Source organism: Oncorhynchus tshawytscha, linkage group LG21 (genome assembly GCF_018296145.1).
Source record: "Oncorhynchus tshawytscha isolate Ot180627B linkage group LG21, Otsh_v2.0, whole genome shotgun sequence".
NCBI lineage: Eukaryota > Metazoa > Chordata > Actinopteri > Salmoniformes > Salmonidae > Oncorhynchus > Oncorhynchus tshawytscha.
The window spans coordinates 22,506,005-22,528,067 of record NC_056449.1 but is presented as its reverse complement, the minus strand read 5'-3'; the positions used below and the strand labels follow the sequence as shown (position 1 = coordinate 22,528,067).

At 48.8% G+C, this 22,063-nt stretch overlaps 1 protein-coding gene across 4 annotated transcripts in view; it reads left to right on the top strand.

Annotated features, from left to right (window-relative positions):
• Positions 1 to 22,063, top strand: part of LOC112221104 (ecto-NOX disulfide-thiol exchanger 2) — a 302,937-nt gene that overhangs the window by 222,996 nt on the left and 57,878 nt on the right. For all 4 annotated transcript variants that reach the window (XM_042303217.1, XM_042303213.1, XM_042303214.1 and 1 more), the window contains one exon: positions 15,556 to 15,705. In XM_042303217.1, coding sequence (XP_042159151.1) covers positions 15,556 to 15,705 — 150 coding nt within the window. The remainder of the gene's footprint in view (positions 1 to 15,555; positions 15,706 to 22,063) is intronic.

Sequence of the window (22,063 nt, the reverse complement as noted above, 5' to 3'; positions counted from 1 at the left end):
CGGTCGCTCCCTCGCTCTGTCGCTCGCTCTGTCGCTCGCTCGGTCGCTCCCTCCCTCGCTCTGTCGGTCGCTCCCTCGCTCTGTCGGTCGCTCCCTCGCTCTGTCGCTCGCTCCCTCGCTCTGTCGCTCGCTCTGTCGCTCGCTCTGTCGCTCGCTCGCTCGGTCGCTCCCTCCCTCGCTCTGTCGGTCGCTCCCTCGCTCTGTCGGTCGCTCCCTCGCTCTGTCGCTCGCTCTGTCGCTCGCTCGCTCTGTCGGTCGGTCGCTCGCTCTGTCGGTCGCTCCCTCGCTCTGTCGGTCGCTCCCTCGCTCTGTCGCTCGCTCCCTCGCTCTGTCGCTCGCTCTGTCGCTCGCTCTGTCGCTCGCTCTGTCGCTCCCTCCCTCGCTCCCTCCCTCGCTCTGTCGGTCGCTCCCTCGCTCTGTCGGTCGCTCCCTCGCTCTGTCGGTCGCTCCCTCGCTCTGTCGGTCGCTCCCTCGCTCTGTCGCTCGCTCCGTCGCTCGCTCTGTCGGTCGCTCCCTCCCTCGCTCTGTCGGTCGCTCCCTCGCTCTGTCGGTCGCTCCCTCGCTCTGTCGGTCGCTCCCTCGCTCTGTCGGTCACTCCCTCGCTCTGTCGCTCGCTCCCTCGCTCTGTCGCTCGCTCGCTCCCTCGCCCTGCCGCTCGCTCCCTCGCTCTGTCGGTCGCTCGCTCTGTCGGTCGCTCGCTCTGTCGGTCGCTCGCTCTGTCGGTCGCTCGCTCGCTCTGTCGGTTGCTCGCTCGCTCTATCGCTCACCCGCTCTGTCGCTCGCTCTGTCGCTCGCTCGCTCGCTCTGTCGGTCGGTCGCTCGCTCTGTCGGTCGCTCCCTCGCTCTGTCGGTCGCTCCCTCGCTCTGTCGGTCGCTCTGTCGGTCGCTCTGTCGCTCGCTCGCTCTGTCGCTCGCTCTGTCGCTCGCTCGCTCTGTCGGTCGCTCGCTCGGTTGCTCGCTCTGTCGCTCGCTCTGTCGCTCGCTCCCTCGCTCTGTCGGTCGCTCCCTCGCCCTGTCGGTCGCTCCCTCGCCCTGTCTGTCGCTCCCTCGCTCTGTCTGTCGCTCCCTCGCTCTGTCTGTCGCTCCCTCGCTCTGTCTGTCGCTCCCTCGCTCTGTCTGTCGCTCCCTCGCTCTGTCTGTCGCTCCCTCGCTCTGTCTGTCGCTCCCTCGCTCTGTCTGTCGCTCCCTCGCTCTGTCTGTCGCTCCCTCGCTCTGTCTGTCGCTCCCTCGCTCTGTCTGTCGCTCCCTCGCTCTCTGTCGCTCCCTCGCTCTCTGTCGCTCCCTCGCTCTGTCTGTCGCTCCCTCGCTCTGTCTGTCGCTCCCTCGCTCTGTCTGTCGCTCCCTCGCTCTGTCTGTCGCTCCCTCGCTCTGTCTGTCGCTCCCTCGCTCTGTCTGTCGCTCCCTCGCTCTGTCGGTCGCTCCCTCGCTCTGTCGCTCGCTCCCTCGCTCTGTCGCTCGCTCGCTCCCTCGCCCTGTCGCTCGCTCCCTCGCTCTGTCGGTCGCTCCCTCGTTCTGTCTGTCGCTCTGTCGGTCGCTCCCTCGCTCTGTCTGTCGCTCCCTCGCTCTGTCGGTCGCTCCCTCGCTCTGTCGGTCGCTCCCTCGCTCTGTCGGTCGCTCCCTCGCTCTGTCGCTCGCTCCCTCGCTCTGTCGCTCGCTCGCTCCCTCGCCCTGTCGCTCGCTCCCTCGCTCTGTCGGTCGCTCCCTCGTTCTGTCTGTCGCTCTGTCGGTCGCTCTGTCGGTCGCTCCCTCGCTCTGTCGGTCGCTCCCTCGCTCTGTCGGTCGCTCCCTCGCTCTGTCGGTCGCTCTGTCGCTCGCTCGCTCTGTCGGTCTCTCTGTCGCTCGCTCGCTCTGTCGCTCGCTCTGTCGGTCGGTCGCTCGCTCTGTCGGTCGCTCGCTCACACTGTCAGTCGCTCGCTCGCTCGCTCTGTCGGTCGCTCGCTCGCTCTGTCGGTCGGTCGGTCGCTCGCTCTGTCGGTCGCTCCCTCGCTCTGTCGGTCGCTCCCTCGCTCTGTCGGTCGGTCGCTCCCTCGCTCTGTCGGTCGCTCCCTCGCTCTGTCGGTCGCTCCGTCGGTCGCTCCGTCGGTCGCTCGCTCGCTCTGTCGGTCGCTCGCTCTGTCGGTCGCTCCCTCGCTCTGTCGGTCGCTCCCTCGCTCTGTCGGTCGGTCGCTCCCTCGCTCTGTCGGTCGCTCCCTCGCTCTGTCGGTCGCTCCGTCGGTCGCTCCGTCGGTCGCTCCCTCGCTCCGTCGGTCGCTCCGTCGGTCGCTCGCTCGCTCTGTCGCTTGCTCTGTCTATCTCGCTCGCTCTCCTTTGCTCTCTCGGTCGGTCTCTCTCTCGGTTGGTCTCTCGCTCTCTCGGTCGGTCGGTCGGCCGCTCATCTACTCTCAAAGAATTGAAAATTATATGCCTTGTCAGCAGCTAATGGGGATCCATAATAAATACAAATACATCTCAATGGCCCAGAAAGAAAGAGATTAGCTTTACATTACAGTAGGATTTACATGACTTTATAAAAAATAAACTTTATTGAAGATACAGGTCCAGACAAATTAGGACCATATGGAATCTTTTAGGGCTTTCCATCCTCTGTTTACTCATACTGTTTTAATTCTTTCTCTCTCGCTCGGAGTGGGGACTTCCCCAACAACCATTTATTATCCAAGACATTTGACACATTAATCAGCAGTCTTGATTAGATTTATTGCCTCTGTGGTACGCAACACCACCTGCCACCAAGTCATTGCATCGTCAGTCTGTCTAGAGCCAAGTAGCTACCGGGAGATGAGGCTCAGTCAACTTAAAGAAATAAAATGCTGTGGAGACGGACAGGGTCTAATGAGGCACAGACGTCTTTTCAACGACTTTTCCACTTTGGTTCAACGTAATTTCATTGAAATGATTTGGAAACGACCTTGATTTAACCAGTGTGTTCCAGTGGGTTGTTTTGTGAAGACAGGGTACAGTACTTCACTATGGGGACATGGAACTGTGGAGACTTCACTATGGGGACATGGGACTGTAAATACTTCACTATGGGGACATGGAACTGTAAATACTTCACTATGGGGACAAGGTACTGTGGAGTCTTCACTATGGGGACATGGGACTGTAGAGATTTCACTATGGGGACATGGAACTGTGGAGACTTCACTATGGGGACATGGTGCTGTGGAGACTTCACTATGGGGACATGGTGCTGTGGAGACTTCACTATGGGGACATGGTGCTGTAGAGACTTCACTATGGGGACATTGTACTGTGGGGACATGGGACTGTGGGGACTTCACTATGGGGACATGGGGCTGTAGAGTCTTCACTATGGGGACATGGGACTGTAGAGACTTCACTATGGGGACATGGGACTGTAGAGACTTCACTATGGGGACATGGGACTGTAGAGATTTCACTATGGGGACATGGAACTGTGGAGATTTCACTATGGGGACATGGAACTGTGGAGACTTCACTATGGGGACATGGTGCTGTGGAGACTTCACTATGGGGACATGGTGCTGTAGAGACTTCACTATGGGGACATGGTGCTGTAGAGACTTCACTATGGGGACATGGTGCTGTAGAGACTTCACTATGGGGACATGGTGCTGTAGAGACTTCACTATGGGGACATGGTGCTGTAGAGACTTCACTATGGGGACATGGTGCTGTAGAGACTTCACTATGGGGACATGGTGCTGTAGAGATTTCACTATGGGGACATGGTGCTGTAGAGACTTCACTATGGGGACATGGTGCTGTAGAGACTTCACTATGGGGACATGGTGCTGTAGAGACTTCACTATGGGGACATGGTGCTGTAGAGACTTCACTATAGGGACATGGTACTGTAGAGACTTCACAATGGGGACATGTCTAGTGGATATGGTGCCTCTTCTAGTCCTCACAGGGGAGAAATAGCTGCCTTTCTGTGGAGTCTCCACTCTGAGGAATTGTTGTCGTCCCAACTGCAGAAGCACTGCATAACACTAATGAGACCTAATATTCTCTCTCCACAGCGATGATGTCATTGATTTGTTTGTTTGGATTTTGATTAGAGTTGCGATTGGACAGAGTGCTTTTGACACACTGCAGTGTATGAGGCTAAGGAAGATGTGTGGACAGACCAAACTAGATGGCAAGCCTAACACACACAAATTCCCACAGGAATGCGTTAGTCTGCAACACACACTCCCTTCTGAATTGATTTAGCCTGACACACACCCCTCTGAATACATAAACAGGCTCTAGGGAAGGTTCCCTGGGGATTCATACAGTTATGTATGTTATAACCTCAACAACCACTGCGTGCACACACACACTGTGTATGTAGTCTTACTGTCATCACCTTTTTAACTATTTATGCAATATTCTAATAGAAGTAGCCAGCAAGTGTTTTGGCCTCTTAGGTTTTTACCTGATGAATTATTTAAACTATTGATATTGTACTAGTAGAAGCAGTAGGTTTAAGAAGCTTCTTGTGTTTCCGGCTTGAACATTTATTTGCCTGCATTAATAGTTAAGAAAAAGAAAACCCAAGTTTATGTTCTTCTTCCACTAGAAGCTTTTGGCCCCTCTGTATCTCTGTCATTGCTGAGTTAATGTTGAGGAGCTGTAAGTCGTTTCCAAGCTCTGCTCTGCTTTGTGCTGCTTGTGCTGTTGGCAGAGTGAGGACTGATAGAGACACAGAGAGAGATCTGTAGCTGCACATTTATAGCCTGGGAGAAGTAGACTAGATTTCTGATAGCGAGGAGTACAGAGAGGGAGATCTTTGGCAGAGGAAAAGAGAGAGGGATATGTCTTTCAGGAGCATGGAGAGAGATCTATGACTGATGAGTTGAAAGAGGGGTATCTTTGGCAGGGAAGTAGTGAGAGTTCTCTTTTAGAAGTGTGTAGAGGGATCATTTTTATTTGAAAACTAGTGCCTGACCAATATATGTCCAGTGTTATTGGCCAACATTGGCCTTTTACCAATATATCGATATTGGATGATAATTCTGTCGATGACCGATATTCAGTAAATATGATGACAAAAGTGAGTCTCGTGATTATCTGAACACTTGTGGCCATGCTCATGATGTCGTTATCGTCGTAATGTAAAAAACTTTCTTTTTTTTATGTTTCTTTGGCAATTAATGAGATCTTGGTGTGCAAAAATTAAACTTTTTCATTTCCCTGTTAAACAGTATATGGGCAGCACCACCCTCCCTGAAGTGGACTGTGTATTCTTGGGGTTTTCTTATCACAGTGTGTTCTCTCACAGGTGCTTGTAAGAGGACAGAGGACAGAGGGGTAGGATTCCAGTTGAGGTGGTTTAATAATGCTGATTCACAGGAACGGCACAGTGTATGGGTTAAGGCACTTTAAGCTATGGCTTGTCAAATGTTTTAACCAAGAGAGTGTGGTTCTGAAAAAGGGGAAATTAAATGCAATACTAAATGGCAGGTTTAATCTTAATACAACCTCAAATTACTTAGGCTATGAACAATAATATGGCTACAATAGATAGACAATATAGCCGAATAACATGGCTGCTATTTCACTAATGAAAGATCAGAGGGGTGGAGCACCATCCTCACACAACTGCATCAGCACCATCCTCACACAACTGCATCAGCACCATCCTCACACAACTGCATGAACTTGTATACTGAACAAAAATATCAATGTAACAGTCCTCCCGAGTGGCACAGCGGTCTAAGGCACTGCAGTGCTTGAGGTGTCACTACAGACCCGTGTGACCAGGAATTACATGGAGTGGCACACAATTGCCAAAGCGTTGCCCGGGTTAGGGGAGGGTTTGGCCGGGGGGGCTTTACTTGGCTCATCGTTCTCTAGCAACTCCTTGTGGCAGGCCGGGCACCTGCAGGCTGACTTCTGTCATCAGTTGAGCGGTGTTTCCGCCGACACATTGGTGCGGCTGGCTTCCAGGTTAAGCAGGCGGTTGTTATGAAGCGTGGTTTGGAGGGTCATGTTTCGAAGGACGCATGACTCGACCTTCGCCTCTCCCGAGCCCATTGGGAAGTTGCAGCGATGAAACAAAATCGTAATTTGAATGTCACAAGATTGTGGAGAAAAAGGGGTTAAAATGAAATCATTTGAATAAAAAAAATGTTTATAAACGCAACATGTAAAGTGTTTGTCCCATATTTCATGAGCTGAAATAAAATATCCCAGACATTATCCTTACGCACAAAAAGCTTATTTCTCAGATGTTGTTCACAAATTTGTTTACATCCCTGTTAGTGAGTATTTCTCCTTTGCCAAGATAATCCATCCACTTGACAGGTGTGGCATATCAAGATTAAACGGCATGGTCATTACACAGGTGCATCTCATGCTGAGACAATAAAAGTCCACTCTAAAATGTGCAGTTTTCAAATCAAATTTTATTGGTCACATGATGTACATGAATTTAGCAGGTGTTATTGTGGGTGTAGTGAAATGCTTGTGTTCCTAGCTCCAACAGTGCAGTAGTATCTAACAATTCAAAAGTTTTGTGTCACAACGCAATGCCACAGACTGTGTCACAATGCAACACAGTCTTAAGTTTTGAGGGAGTATGCAATTGGCATGCTGACTGCAGGAATGTCCACCAGAGCTTTTGGCAAATAATTTAATGTTATCTGAATGGAGGCCAATGTCATTTTAGAGAATTAGGCAGTATGTCCAAACGGCCTCACAACCGCAGACCATGTGTACCCACGTCAGCCCAGAACCTCCACATCCGGCTTCACCTGCAGGATCGTCAGACCAGCCACCCAGACAGCTGATGAAACTGAGGAGTATTTATGTCTGTAATAAAGCCCTTTTGTGTGGAAAAATTCATTCTGATTGGCTCAGCCTGGCTCCATGTGGGTGGGCCTATGCCCTCCCAGGTCCACCAATGGCTGTGCCCTGCCCATTAATGGGAAATTCATAGATTAGGGCCTAATGAATTTATTTCAATTGACTGATTTCCTTATATGAACTGTAACTCTGAAGTTGTTGCAGGTTGCGTTTTATATTTTTGTTCAGTGTGTGTATACATATATAGCTACATCCACAAGGCTCATAGCTAACAAAATACATCATCTACACATCTATTCAGTACATCCATACAACCACGGGGCATATTAAACTAGGCACTGGTGTACATTATACTACACAATCAAATGCTAACTGTCTGAAATGAGATGGCAAAAACAAGAGTAAGCAAGCGTACAGTTGCTAGCTGGCAGTAAAAACATGAATTAGCATAACAAAGCAAACTACATCATCGTCACAGAGTTGCGTCCACAACACACTCTGTGTAAGAAATATGAACTCCCATTTCTGAAGGACGCACGCTGGCCTTGGCTAAACAAAGACTGCTAACCAAAGGCAATCACAGGAGATGGCTGAAATGTATCAGTTGGCTTGTGTACGTTCTCTAGTTACTTTCTTCAGTTAGAGATCACCCAGCATGCTCTGCTCCACATTACCGGTGGACAAAGCCTTTCATATTCTCCCTCCCTCACCCTTTCTCCCTCCACCCAGCACACATTTTGCTGTAGGGAACATTTACCCTGGGAAGGGGGAGAGGAGGTGAGAGAGAGAGGACTGATGTAATGTGTTGATAGCCAGGAGGTGTCTAGAGTCAAATGCCACATTTTTTATTCCTGGCTGGACGTTTGATTGATGGGCAGCATGAAATGTGATTACCTTCAACAATCCTCTGGGAAGCTGATTGGTTAACATGGAGAGACATAGGACTGTGGGATGTGTGTGTGTGAAAGTGGCATGTGTGGAGAAAAGGAGAGATGAAGCCAGTGGGGTGGGGGGGGTGGAGAAAGGGAGAAATGGAGCCAGTGGGGTGGGGGGTGGAGAGATGAAGCCAGTGGGGGTGGAGAAAGGGAGAAATGGAGCCAGTGGGGTGGAGAGATGGAGCCAGTGGGGTGGAGAGATGGAGCCAGTGGGGGGTGGAGAAAGGGAGAAATGGAGCCAGTGGGGTGGAGAGATGGAGCCAGTGGGGTGGAGAGATGGAGCCAGTGGGGGTGGAGAAAGGGAGAAATGGAGCCAGTGGGGTGGAGAGATGGAGCCAGTGGGGTGGAGAGATGGAGCCAGTGGGGGGTGGAGAAAGGGAGAGATGGAGCCAGTGGGGTGGGGGGTGGAGAGATGGAGCCAGTGGGGGTGGAGAAAGGGAGAAATGGAGCCAGTGGGGTGGAGAGATGGAGCCAGTGGGGTGGAGAGATGGAGCCAGTGGGGTGGAGAGATGGAGCCAGTGGGGTGGAGAGATGGAGCCAGTGGGGTGGAGAGATGGAGCCAGTGGGGTGGGGGGGGGTTGGAGAAAGGGAGAGATGGAGCCAGTGGTGTGGGGGGTGGAGAGATGGAGCCAGTGGGGGGAGATAGAGCCAGTGGGGTGGAGAGATGGAGCCAGTGGGGTGGGGGGTGGCGAGATGAAGCCAGTGGGGTGGGGGGTGGAGAAAGGGAGAGATGAAGCCAGTGGGGTGGGGGGTGGAGAAAGGGAGAGATGGAGCCAGTGGGGTGGGGGGTGGCGAGATGAAGCCAGTGGGGGGTTGGAGAAAAGGAGAGATGGAGCCAGTGGGGGGTGGAGAAAGGGAGAGATGAAGCCAGTGGGGTGGGGGGTGGAGAAAGGGAGAAATGGAGCCAGTGGGGTGGAGAGATGGAGCCAGTGGGGGGAGAGATGGAGCCAGTGGGGTGGACAAAGGGAGAGATGGAGCGGGGGGTGGCGAGATGAAGCCAGTGGAGTGGGGGTGGAGAAAGGGAGAGATGAAGCCAGTGGGGTGGAGAAAAGGAGAGATGAAGCCAGGGGGTGGAGAAAGGGAGAAATGGAGCCAGTGGGGTGGGGGTGGAGAGATGGAGCCAGTGGGGTGGACAAAGGGAGAGATGGAGCGGGGGTGGCGAGATGAAGCCAGTGGAGTGGGGGTGGAGAAAGGGAGAGATGAAGCCAGTGGGGTGGAGAAAAGGAGAGATGAAGCCAGTGGGGTGGGGGGTGGAGAAAGGGAGAAATGGAGCCAGTGGGGTGGGGGGTGGAGAGATGGAGCCAGTGGGGGGTGGAGAAAGGGAGAGATGGAGCCAGTGGGGTGGAGAGATGGAGCCAGTTGGGGGTGGAGAAAGGGAGAGATGGAGCCAGTGGGGTGGAGAGATGGAGCCGGTGGGGTGGGGGGTGGAGAAAGGGAGAGATGAAGCCAGTGGGGTGGGGGGTGGAGAAAGGGAGAGATGAAGCCAGTGGGGTGGGGGGTGGAGAAAAGGAGAGATGAAGCCAGTGGGGTGGGGGGGTGGAGAAAAGGAGAGATGAAGCCAGTGGGGTGGGGGGTGGAGAAAGGGAGAAATGGAGCCAGTGGGGTGGGGGGTGGAGAAAGGGAGAGATGAAGCCAGTGGGGTGGGGGGTGGAGAAAGGGAGAAATGGAGCCAGTGGGGTGGGGGGTGGAGAAAGGGAGAGATGAAGCCAGTGGGGTGGGGGTGGAGAAAGGGAGAGATGAAGCCAGTGGGGTGGGGGGTGGAGAAAGGGAGAAATGGAGCCAGTGGGGTGGGGGGTGGAGAGATGGAGCCAGTGGGGGTGGAGAAAGGGAGAGATGGAGCCAGTGGGGTGGAGAGATGGAGCCAGTGGGGTGGAGAGATGGAGCCAGTGGGGTGAGGGGGTGGAGAAAGGGAGAGATGGAGCCAGTGGGGTTGGGGGTGGCGAGATGAAGCCAGTGGGGTGGGGGGTTGGGGAGATGAAGCCAGTGGGGTGGGGGGTGGAGAAAGGGAAAGATGAAGCCAGTGGGGTGGGGGTGGAGAAAAGGAGAGATGAAGCCAGTGGGGTTGGGGGTGGCGAGATGAAGCCAGTGGGGTGGGGGAGGTGGAGAAAGGGAGAGATGAAGCCAGTGGGGTGGGGGGTGGAGAAAAGGAGAGATGAAGCCAGTGGGGTGGGGGGTGGAGAAAGGGAGAAATGGAGCCAGTGGGGTGGGGGGTGGAGAGATGGAGCCAGTGGGGGTGGAGAAAGGGAGAGATGGAGCCAGTGGGGTGGAGAGATGGAGCCGGTGGTGGCGGTGGAGAAAGGGAGAGATGGAGCCAGTGGGGTGGGGGGTGGCGAGATGAAGCCAGTGGGGTGGGGGGTGGAGAAAGGGAGAGATGAAGCCAGTGGGGTGGGGGGTGGAGAAAGGGAGAGATGAAGCCAGTGGGGTGGGGGGTGGAGAAAGGGAGAGATGAATCCAGTGGGGTGGGGGGTGGAGAAAGGGAGAGATGAAGCCAGTGGGGTGGGGGGTGGAGAAAGGGAGAAATGGAGCCGGTGGGGGGTGGAGAGATGGAGCCAGTGGGGGTGGAGAAAGGGAGAGATGGAGCCAGTGGGGTGGAGAGATGGAGCCGGTGGTGGCGGTGGAGAAAGGGAGAGATGGAGCCAGTGGGGTGGGGGGTGGCGAGATGAAGCCAGTGGGGTGGGGGGTGGAGAAAGGGAGAGATGAAGCCGGTGGGGGGGTGGAGAGATGAGGCCAGTGGGGGAGCCAGTGGGGTGGAGAAAGGGAGAGATGGAGCCAGTGGGGTGGAGAAAGGGAGAGGTGGGGGGGGTGGCGAGGTGGGGTGGAGAAAGCGAGAGATGGAGCCAGTGGGGGGTGGAGAAAGCGGAGAGAGAAGACAGTTCTCTGCTGATTTTTCTTGCTCTGTCTCTGTCTCTAGACCGTTTTACCTCTGGCTGGAAGAGGTCTGTTTCACACTGAACATGGTGTGTGTGCATGTACACACTTGCATGCACCCGCGTGTGTCTGCGTGTGTCTGCGTGTGTGGGAGTTTCCAACCGAATATGTTGAAAGATGTGAAACATGTATTGAGGGGTTGAGTCTCCATTGTTCTGTCTGTACAGGGGGCTCCCAAGTGGCACAGCGGTATAAGGCACTGCATCTCAGTGCTCGAGGCGTCACCACAGACACCCTGGTTCAATTCCAGGCTCTATCACACCCGGCCGTGATTGGAGTCCCATAGGGCGGTGCACAATTGGCCCAGCGTCGTCTGGGTTTGGTCGGTGTAGGCCGTCATTGTAAATAAGAATGAGTTCTTAACCAACTTGCCTAGTTAAATAAAGGTTAAATAACAATCCTGCTGTAGCTGAAAATCCCTGAGAATGGCAGAGGGTAAATTGTTATCATACACAGTTCTGTCCTCTGGCTGTCAATGGAATAGGACACAGACCAGGGATGGGCATTTGACATTTTTCAACTGTTCGAGTACTCGCATTATTTATTTTTTATGTATACATTGATATATACTGAGTGTACAAAACATTAAGAACACCTGCTCTTTCCATGAGACTCTCCAGGTAAATCCAGGTGAAAGCAATTTCAAACCCTGCCTATTTCTACGATTTTTAAAAATCAAATTTTAAACGTAACCCTTAATCACACTGGTAAACCTTATGCCTAGCACTGACTTTAAATTTACACCAAAAAGTGTTTTTTTATTATATATTTTTTGCAATAAAGCCAAGTAGTTGTGTAGAGAGAGAGGTCGGAACGCAATTGAGTGCGACATGAAGGAGAAAGGACATTTAGGAGAATAACTGTTTGTTAACAAAGGCACATGTACTGATGGAATAGTAGAGGCAAAGCACATTTATGTTGTCTGGTTTTACAGTATAAAAAAATAAAAACATTTAATGGATTTGTGGTTCAAAATAGGGTTTTGACGTCAGGTCAAGTACTCGATTACCTGTCACAGACAGACACATAATCACATATAATCACACAAACACAGACAGACAGACAGATATAATCACAGACAGACAGATATAATCACAGACAGACAGATATAATCACAGACAGACAGATATAATCGCAGACAGACAGACAGATATAATCGCAGACAGACAGATATAATCGCAGACAGACAGATATAATCACAGACAGACAGACAGATATAATCACAGACAGACAGATATAATCACAGACAGACAGATATAATCACAGACAGATATAATCACAGACAGACAGACAGATATAATCACAGACAGACAGATATAATCACAGACAGACAGACAGACAGACAGATATAATCACACACAGACAGACAGATATAATCACACACACACACAGACAGACAGATATAATCAGACAGATATAATCAGACAGACACAGACAGACAGACAGACAGACAGACATAATCACACACACACAGAGACAGACATAATCACACACACACAGACAGACAGATATAATCAGACAGACACAGACAGACAGACATAATCACAGACAGACAGACAGATATAATCACACACACACAGACAGACATAATCAGATAGACAGACAGACATAATCACACACAGACAGACAGACACAGACAGACATAATCACACACAGACAGACAGATATAATCACACACAGACAGCCAGATTTAATCGCAGATAGACAGACATAATCACACACACACAGACAGGCATAATCACACACAGACAGACATAATCACACACAGACAGACAGATATAATCACACACACAGACAGACAGATATAATCACACACAGACAGACAGACATAATCACACACACACAGACAGACAGATATAATCACACACAGACAGACAGACAGACATAATCACACACACACAGACAGACATAATCAGACAGACAGACATAATCACACACACAGACAGACAGAGACATAATCACACACACACAGACAGACAGAGACATAATCACACACACAGACAGACAGATATAATCACACACAGACAGACAGACAGACGGATATAATCACACACACACAGACAGACAGACACAGACATAATCACACACACACAGACAGACAGACATAATCACACACAGACAGACAGACAGATATAATCACACAGACAGACATCACACACACACAGACAGACATAATCAGACAGACAGACATAATCACAGACAGACAGACACAGATATAATCACACACACACACAGACAGACACAGACATAATCACAGACAGACATAATCAGACAGACAGACATAATCACAGACAGATATAATCACACACACAGACAGAGAGACAGACAGACATCACACACACACAGACAGGCATAATCAGACAGACATAATTACACACAGACAGACAGACACAGATATAATCACACACACAGACAGACAGACGGATATAATCACACACACACACACAGACATACAGACAGACAGATATAATCACACACACACAGACTGGAAGGAATAAGACAAATTCAGCAGTGAAATGGAAACAGGCTGGTCTTGATCAAACCAGATCTTTTCTTGATGTGCACCCGGAGCCTGGTTTGGTTCCTATCATCTGTCATGTTCATGAATAAATATGGTGCAGAAATCTTTTATTTAATAGCTTTGTGTTTCTTCAAGAGTGACTCTGTGACTTTGAGGAAATTATTCTCTGTGCTCAAAATGTGTGTGTGGCAGCCAGGAGTGTTTTCCATTATTCATCAGCACTGTGCCCATTTCCTCAGTGTCAAGTGGTAGGGCTGCACGAAGTGGGCCAAAAATCGAGTTGCGGATGTTTTACAAAATATTGCAATTTGACGTGCAATAAAGATCAGAACATATGTGAGCTGTGTGAATTCTAGAAATTGAATGACATGTTAAAAAGAAAATCATTGTTTCAAACAATAATCTGTTCTATCTCAGAACAGCAACAAGCAGCCAGGAGGAATAACTGTCTTAAAAACCCACTGACCAGGGTCTGGTTTCACTGATGGACTCTTGACATAGAGGAACTAAGTCACTTCCTATGTCTATAAGAGAAAACAATTATTCCCGGGACTCAATCAACAAATCAAGAGGCAGACATGCCAGACTGTCGCGATTCAAAACCAAAGTTTGCAGGAAAAACCTTTGCAATGGTTTAAGTTAAGGTAGTTGATGTGAAATAACCTCTGATCTCCATCTTGCTAGCTACTATTTAGTATTTTATTCACGTGCATAAGGTAGTGACGTAGTTCCTCTATGATAGGAGTCCATCATCGAAACCAGACTCTAGTCGCTGGGGCCGAGGCTTGGTGTGTGTGTGTGGGAAGCAGCCGCAAGACGGTTGCGTTTTTATAGTTTGTCAATATTGCAATTTCGATGGGAATTTGATTAACTGTGCAGCCCTACTAAGTCGCCGTTATGAAGCAGCTCACACCTGTTGCAGTAAGGCCCATGACAGAGTTCTGCAGTGGGCCTCCCTCCCTAACCCAGAACAGCCCGACGGTTGACCAGAGATTTCCTCTGTGGGCCTCTTACTGCCACTGAGACTGGCCTTGGTATTCAGAAGACACTGTGTCCGCTGTACCCCTCCCTCCCTCCCTCTATCTCTCCTACTGCCATCATTTTACCTCTCCTCCGCCTCTCTGGGCAGAAGTCATCATCACCCAGGCAACAGGGTCCCTCTTATCACTTACTTACCAGAGATGAGGTCATCAATAAGGGTCACTGTAAAAGAGATGAAGCGGACCTAGACATTCTCTTCTACTTTTACTGTCCTCTCCTCTGATTTGTCCAGTTACACCTCTGGCTTGTTTCCCTCTCTTCCTCATCCTTCATCCAAATACCTTCCTCTCTCACACACAGAAAGCTGAAATTATTGAAAAGCTTTCGTTGCCCTTTCTGGGATTTAAACATAAGTTATCCACATGGTTTTACTAAGTGGTATTTAGTTATACTCAGGCTTTTGTGTGGTCAATCAAGGCACACGCGCGCACACAATGAAGACAAGCTTTCAAGCCCACAGTTATCTGCAGGTGCAGTAGAGGAAATGTAATTTCCATTAAAAAAATGATCTGCTGGAACTCAGCTAGTGTGCAGAGTGAATCCAGCTGCAGTCCAAATCAATAGTCTCCTACCTGTGAATTGAAGGCTCACTTGTGTGCTAATTCTCAGATCCATCTCTCCCTCCCTCTGGCTGACCTTTGATCTTCCTGTCAGTAGTCAATCAGTAGCAGAGAGGAGAGTCAGTAGAAGCTCATGTAGCTCCACTTTAAACATGTAGGATGTTTGTTAATTTATTCATTTTTTTTTTCTTTATGCCCTTATTTTGCCAGGTAAGTTGACTGAGAACACGTTCTCATTTACAGCAACGACCTGGGGAATAGTTACAGGGGAGAGGAGGGGGGGATGAATGAGCCAATTGTCAGCTGGGGATTATTAGATGACCATGATGGTATGAGGGCCAGATTGGGAATTTATCCAGGACACCAGGGTTAGCACCTCTACTCTTACAATAAGTGCCATGGGATCTTTAGTGACCACAGAGAGTCAGGGCACCCATTTAACGTCCCATCCGAAAGACGGCACCCTTCACAGGGCAATGTCCATTGGGATTTCTTTACCAGAGGAAAGGGTGCCTCCAACACCACTTCCAGCAGTATCTGGTCTCTCATCCAGGACCAACCCTACTTCGCTTTAGAAGTAAGCCAGCATTGGGATGCAGGGTGGTATGCTGCTGGCCTTGTGTGTCACCATTGTTGACACACAAGGCCAAAGTGTTCATGGAGAGACGCACAATGTCTAATGAAACATGAAAATGTCAACATGGATGAACTAATGCCTGTGGAAATGTTGTTTTTATATGCGTGTTATTCCATTCTCATGTGTGTGTGTTCTGGTGTGTGTCTCCTTCAGATTTCGACTCAGGCCTTGGCATGATGACAGGCATGAACCCCATGATGCCCGGCCTTGGTTACGTGCCCCCACCCCCCCTGCCCCATGATCTACCCATCGTTAAGGAGATCATTCACTACCAGAGCTGCACCCTCTTCCCCCCAAACCCAAGTAAGTCTATTGACCTCTTACCCAAGTAAGTCTATTTAATTTAAGCCATCAGCAAAAAATCGATTGAAGTGATGGGGCAACCCGCATGCTAGCAGATACCCATAGACTTATAGTTATTGCGCTAATGCTAGCTAGCAACTTATTTTAAACTGCACACAAAGGCATAAAAATCATATTTGCTAATTCATCTGACTCTGGGGATGTAGATAAAGGGCCTCATTGCTGAAATCCCAAAGTATCCCTTTAAGTTGTAAAATACTGAACTTCCCCTTTAATAAAGAAGTCATATTTTTACTACATTACATTCTTAGCGTCTACCTTCTCTCCTCACAGTTAATTTATGCAGCCATAAGCCTTCTCTCCTCCTGCGTTGTAAATGCCAATATTGACTCCAGTGGTCTGGTCTAAAATGCAAGGGAATGAAAAGGTGTCAAGGTCTCTGTGTAACTGATCTGGCCCAGGGAAGTTCTGCAGGGCCTTATCGTCTCCACATTACAATTCTGACAGCTTATAAACTCTCAAGCCTAGCAGTAGGTGTTATGGGTACACACCTTGTAGATACAGACACCATGTAGACACACACAACATGCAGACATACACACTGGTTCTTGTGTAAGAAACTATATACACTCATAGTCCACTGATAGACCTCCTACTCCCTCATGGTTTCACCTAGGATTTGTTTCAGCAGCGGTGGCAAAGTCAGCTACCGCAGAGACAAAATGTTGCTGTTTTTAAGCTAATCTCCTGCAATTCTACATGTTTTGCCAAAGTGCAGATAGAACACTTAAGTTGTTTCCTGAAATTCTACATACTTTGTCATGGGGCTGAGAGAAAGAATTGCCGTTTTAAAGCTAATTTCCAGCAATTCTGCTGATTTTGGCATGGCTTATGCCGTGTTCTTATTCTTTCTGAGTACCGTCATAAAATCTGATTTTAAACCTAACCACACTGCTAACCCTAATGCCTCACTAACATTCATCGTCATCTTGGAAAGCAACTCCAGTGTAGATTTGGGCTTGTGTTTTAGGTTATTGTCCTGCTGAAAGGTGAGTTAATCTCCCAGTGTCTGGTGGAAAGCAGACTGAACCAGGTTTTCCTCTAGGATATTGCCTGTACTTAGCTCCATTTGGTTTCTTTATTATCCTGAAATCCTCACCCGTCCTTAATGATTACAAGCATACCCATAACATCATGCAGCCACCACTATGTTGACAATTGAGTGGTATTCAGTTATGTTTTGTATTGGATTTGCCCCAAACATAACACTTTGTATTCAAGACAAAACGTTAATTGCTGTGACACATTTTTTTGCAGTATTACTTTAGTGCCTTGTTGCAAACAGTATGTATGTTTTGGAATATTTTGATTCTTCACTAGCTTCCTCCTTTTCACTCTGTCAATTAGGTTAGTTTTGTGAAGTAACTACAATGTTGGTCCTGAGCAGTTTCCTTCCTCTCCAGCAACTGAGTTAGGAAGGACGCCTTTATCTTTGTAGTTACTGGGTGTATTGATACACCATCCAAAGTGTAATTAAGTGTCACCTTGCTCAAAGAGATATTCAATGTCTGCTTTTCTTATTTTTACCCATCTACCAATAGGTGCCCTTCTTTGCGAGGGATTGGAAAACCTCCCTGGTCTTTGTGGTTGAATCTGTGGTTGAAATTCACTGCTTGACTGAGGGACCTTACAGATAGTGTGTGGGGTACAGAGATGAGGTAGTCATTCACAGTGAGTCCATGCCAAATGGTCCTCTACAATTTATTTAGGCTTGTCATAACAAAAGGGTTGAATACTTATTCACTCAAGACATTTCATCTTTTCATTTTTTATTAATTTCAAACATTTTGAAAAACTTAATTACACTTTGACATTATGGGGTATTGTCTGGCAAAAAAAAACTCAATTTTGAATTCAGGCTGTAAAACAAAAAAAGTTGATAAAGTTAGAGGTGCAAAATCATTGCCGCCACACAAAAAAATATGGATCATGAAAAGATATTTCTGCAGAGGCGCACTATGAAGATGCTAGAACAATCCAACAATTTACTTTTCCACGGCAAACAAAATGAGCAATGAATAGAAAAAACCCCATAGAATAGTTTATCTGTTTACCTAGTTAGCTTGTTATGTGTTCTATGTGAGAGAAATATTCCTCTCAAGGTGCATTGAAGTTGCAAGTGCCATAGGAGTGAAACATGCATTCTGACATGCAGTCAATGCACAACCATTCATAATGCAAATTTTAATAGCAGCAGTTTTAATGGCATTTGTTTAAAGAAGCGGATCCCAGGTTTTCATTCCTTCTTTATTGATTTATCAACTCCTTTAATATGTGTGAACTGCACCATTTTAAACCCAGTGTTTTTAGCAACTGCACGGTTAAGCATGTTACTGCTCTGCAATTTGCAAAGAGTGCCTAGGGGAGATTGGGTAATTCACCACCCTACCTCAAAATATTTTGGATAGTGACTTAAACAATTGTGATTAGATATTACATTTTTAGTTGAGCAAGAGTAGTGGCTACCAGGAAAATCATTGTGAGTGGAAATGGTTGCATGAAGGGGTTTCTGTGAGAAGTACAGGCAGTGAACGTCGGTAGAAATGCATTCATTAGGCCATAATCTATGGAATTCACATGACTGGGCGGGGGCGCAGCCATGGGTGGGCCTGGGAGGGCGTAGGCCCACCCACTTGGGAGCCAGGCTCAGCTAATCCGAGTTTTCCCCCACGAATGGGCTTTAATACAGACTGAAATACTCCTCAGCCCCCTTTTTGTGCGTATGGAAAATATCTTGTCTTTTATTTCAACTCGTGACCAACACTTGTGTTTCTATTTTTGTTCAGTGTATATATACAGGTGATAATGCTTATTGCTAATAGCATACCTGATAATATAGACCATGCATAGGCTATATGCATGGTCCAATCTGTTAAATTCATTTTCAGAAATCATTTTGACTATGTTATTGGGCTCATTTCTGGAAATTTAAATTATATTTTAGATGGTGTCAGCAAAATGTAATTTTCATACATTTTGAAGTAGAATGTCCTTTTAAAAAGTCACCAGAATGAACGGTGCTTCTCGGTCTCTACATAACAATTCTGATTGTGTGCGTACATGCGTGTTTGTGTGTGTGTCTGTGAAGAACACCCAGTAGGAGCTCTCCTTTAATATCTCTGAGAGAGAACTTTGTCTGGTGACTTTTTCAAAGAAAGCTCACTTGTCAGATTTGGAAGGGATCAATTTCACCCTAAACTAAAACAAAAGCCATTTTTCTCTCGTCAGTTGTTGGGAATTCAGGCTCCTTCAGAAAACAGAAAATACAGTCTGGAGTCACACCCCCTCTCCTTCCTTAAGAACACAATGCTTTCATGTTGTGTGTGTGTTTTCAATGTGAATATTCTTCCTGTCTCTCTCTCCCTCTTGCCTATTATTATGGTCTTCCCTCTCCCCCTGGTTTTTTATCTCCTCTTCTACCATCTTTCCCGCCCTCCCTCCTCTTCTCACCTATGGTCTTCCCCTCTATTTCTGTCTCCTCTCTCTGTCCGCTCCCTGAGTTCCTCCTCTTTCTGTCTCCTCTGAGTTGGCTCCTTGTCTTCCCCCTCTCTTTCTCTCGCTCCCCTCTGTCCGCTCCCTGAGTTCCTCTTTCTGTCTCCTCTGAGTCTGCTCCCTGTCTTCCCCCTCTCTTTCTCTTGCTCTCCTCTGTCCGCTCCCTGAGTTCCTCGTCTTTCTGTCTCCTCTGAGTCTGCTCCCTGTCTTCCCCCTCTCTTTCTCTCGCTCCCCTCTGTCCGCTCCCTGAGTTCCTCTTTCTGTCTCCTCTGAGTCTGCTCCCTGTCTTCCCCCTCTCTTTCTCTCGCTCCCCTCTGTCCCCTCCCTGAGTTCCTCTTTCTGTCTCCTCTGAGTCTGCTCCCTGTCTTCCCCCTCTCTTTCTCTCGCTCCCCTCTGTCCGCTCCCTGAGTTCCTCTTTCTGTCTCCTCTGAGTCTGCTCCCTGTCTTCCCACCTCTCTTTCTCTCGCTCCCCTCTGTCCGCTCCCTGAGTTCCTCTTTCTGTCTCCTCTGAGTCTGCTCCCTGTCTTCCCCCTCTTTCTCTCGCTCCCCTCTGTCCGCTCCCTGAGTTCCTCTTTCTGTCTCCTCTGAGTCTGCTCCCTGTCTTCCCCCCTCTTTCTCTCGCTCCCCTCTGTCCACTCCCTGAGTTCCTCTTTCTGTCTCCTCTGAGTCTGCTCCCTGTCTTCCCCCTCTTTTCTCTTGCTCCCCTCTGTCCGCTCCCTGAGTTCCTCTTTCTGTCTCCTCTGAGTCTGCTCCCTGTCTTCCCCCTCTTTCTCTCGCTCCCCTCTGTCCGCTCCCTGAGTTCCTCTTTCTGTCTCCTCTGAGTCTGCTCCCTGTCTTCCCCTTCTTTCTCTTGCTCCCCTCTGTCCACTCCCTGAGTTCCTCTTTCTGTCTCCTCTGAGTCTGCCCTGTCTTCCCCCTCTCTTTCTCTTGCTCCCCTCTGTCCGCTCCCTGAGTTCCTCTTTCTGTCTCCTCTGAGTCTGCTCCCTGTCTTCCCCCTTTCTCTCTCGCTCCCCTCTGTCCGCTCCCTGAGTTCCTCTTTCTGTCTCCTCTGAGTCTGCTCCCTGTCTTCCCCCTCTTTCTCTTGCTCCCCTCTGTCCGCTCCCTGAGTTCCTCTTTCTGTCTCCTCTGAGTCTGCTCCCTGTCTTCCCCCTCTTTCTCTCGCTCCCCTCTGTCCGCTCCCTGAGTTCCTCTTTCTGTCTCCTCTGAGTCTGCTTCCTGTCTTCCCCTTCTTTCTCTTGCTCCCCTCTGTCCGCTCCCTGTCTTTCTATTCATTTTCTCGCTATCACTTTTATGTTCCTCATGAAAGGCAGTCTCTTCAAGGAGGGATATCTTTAAAGCCCTAATTCAGAGGAAGCCTATTTATTCTCCAGATTAAAGTTATCACAGGGCTCCGTGATGAGCCTCTGTCCTTTTCTGTTTGCCAAATAGAAAGACATCTGCTCAGCCATTAGTTAGTGCATCATTGTGACTGTTGAGAATAGTAAACTCCACTGCGGCGGTTACAGCACCATGAGGATGATGTTTAGAGGACTTGTGGGGGGCCAGGAGGAAGAGGAGGGGGTCTTTTAGACCTCAACCTGAAGACGATGAAACAGAGTATTCGAGGTAGATTAGAAAATATGCCTATTGGGCAGTGATATAGGTGATGAGGAGAGAAAATAGATTACATCTACTAGGAAAATAAAAGAAAGAAAATGAATATAGAGAGAATAAAATAAAGGTCAGAGCTGAAGGGTCTGTTTTCTCTTATTTTCATAGAGATCCAAGCCATGTCATCTTTTTTTCTGCCCTTCACCTGTATGTTTGTGTGTGGTCCAGGGGCGTGTGAGGGTTAGAGGAGCCTGGTGAGTTAGTGGCCCTGTCATCCCCAGGGCAGCAGGTCAACAGGCTGCATATGGTGGCCATCACAGGGAGCAGGACCTCCAGGCTACCCTGACACCATACTGCCCCTCACACTGACCTTGATCTGAATTACACCTGCAGTGGCTCTCTCTCTCTCTTTCTCTCGCTCTACTCTTTCCCTCCCCTTTTCTCTCACTCTACTCTTTTCCTCCCCTTTTCTCTCGCTCTACTCTTTCCCTCCCCTTTTCTCTCGCTCTACTCTTTCCCTTCCCTTTTCTCTCGCTCTACTCTTTCCCTCCCCTTTTCTCTCACTCTACTCTTTTCCTCCCCTTTTCTCTCGCTCTACTCTTTCCCTCCCCTTTTCTCTCGCTCTACTCTTTCCCTTCCCTTTTCTCTCGCTCGACTCTTTCACTCCCCTTTTCTCTCGCTCGACTCTGTCTTTCTCTCGCTTTGAGCCGTTCAATTCACGTCTATCTAGCCCCCTCTTTCCTTATTTTCCCTCCTGCTTTTCTTTTTTCTCCTGCGTCCCTCCAAACAAACGTTCCAAAAGAGATATTGGCTGGCAACAGTAGGCTAGCCAAGACCAATGCTAGCTGTCTTTTTGTAGCTCAACAGTAGCCAGCATATTGCTAGTATGTTCACTATTGAAGGTTTAATATTGTAAATGACTTTCTCTAAAAGAAATAAGCTCAGTGAGTAGATTGATGGGTGCTTCTTGTTGCTCTGGGCAGCTGGTGTATGCTGTGTGATGTCATCAACTATGTACTGCTCCAGAAGTTGTAACTCGTGGAAGCGTGGTGGTGCTTGAATGAACGGCCAATCATATTGCCCAAATGCAAATTGCATGGCATTTACGCTTGTGGTCTTCAATGGTTGGTGACAGAGCAGGTAAATATTGAACTGGAATGCGAAGATGCGCTGAAAATGTACTGTCGGGCCATTGACTGACACATGTTTTTACTGG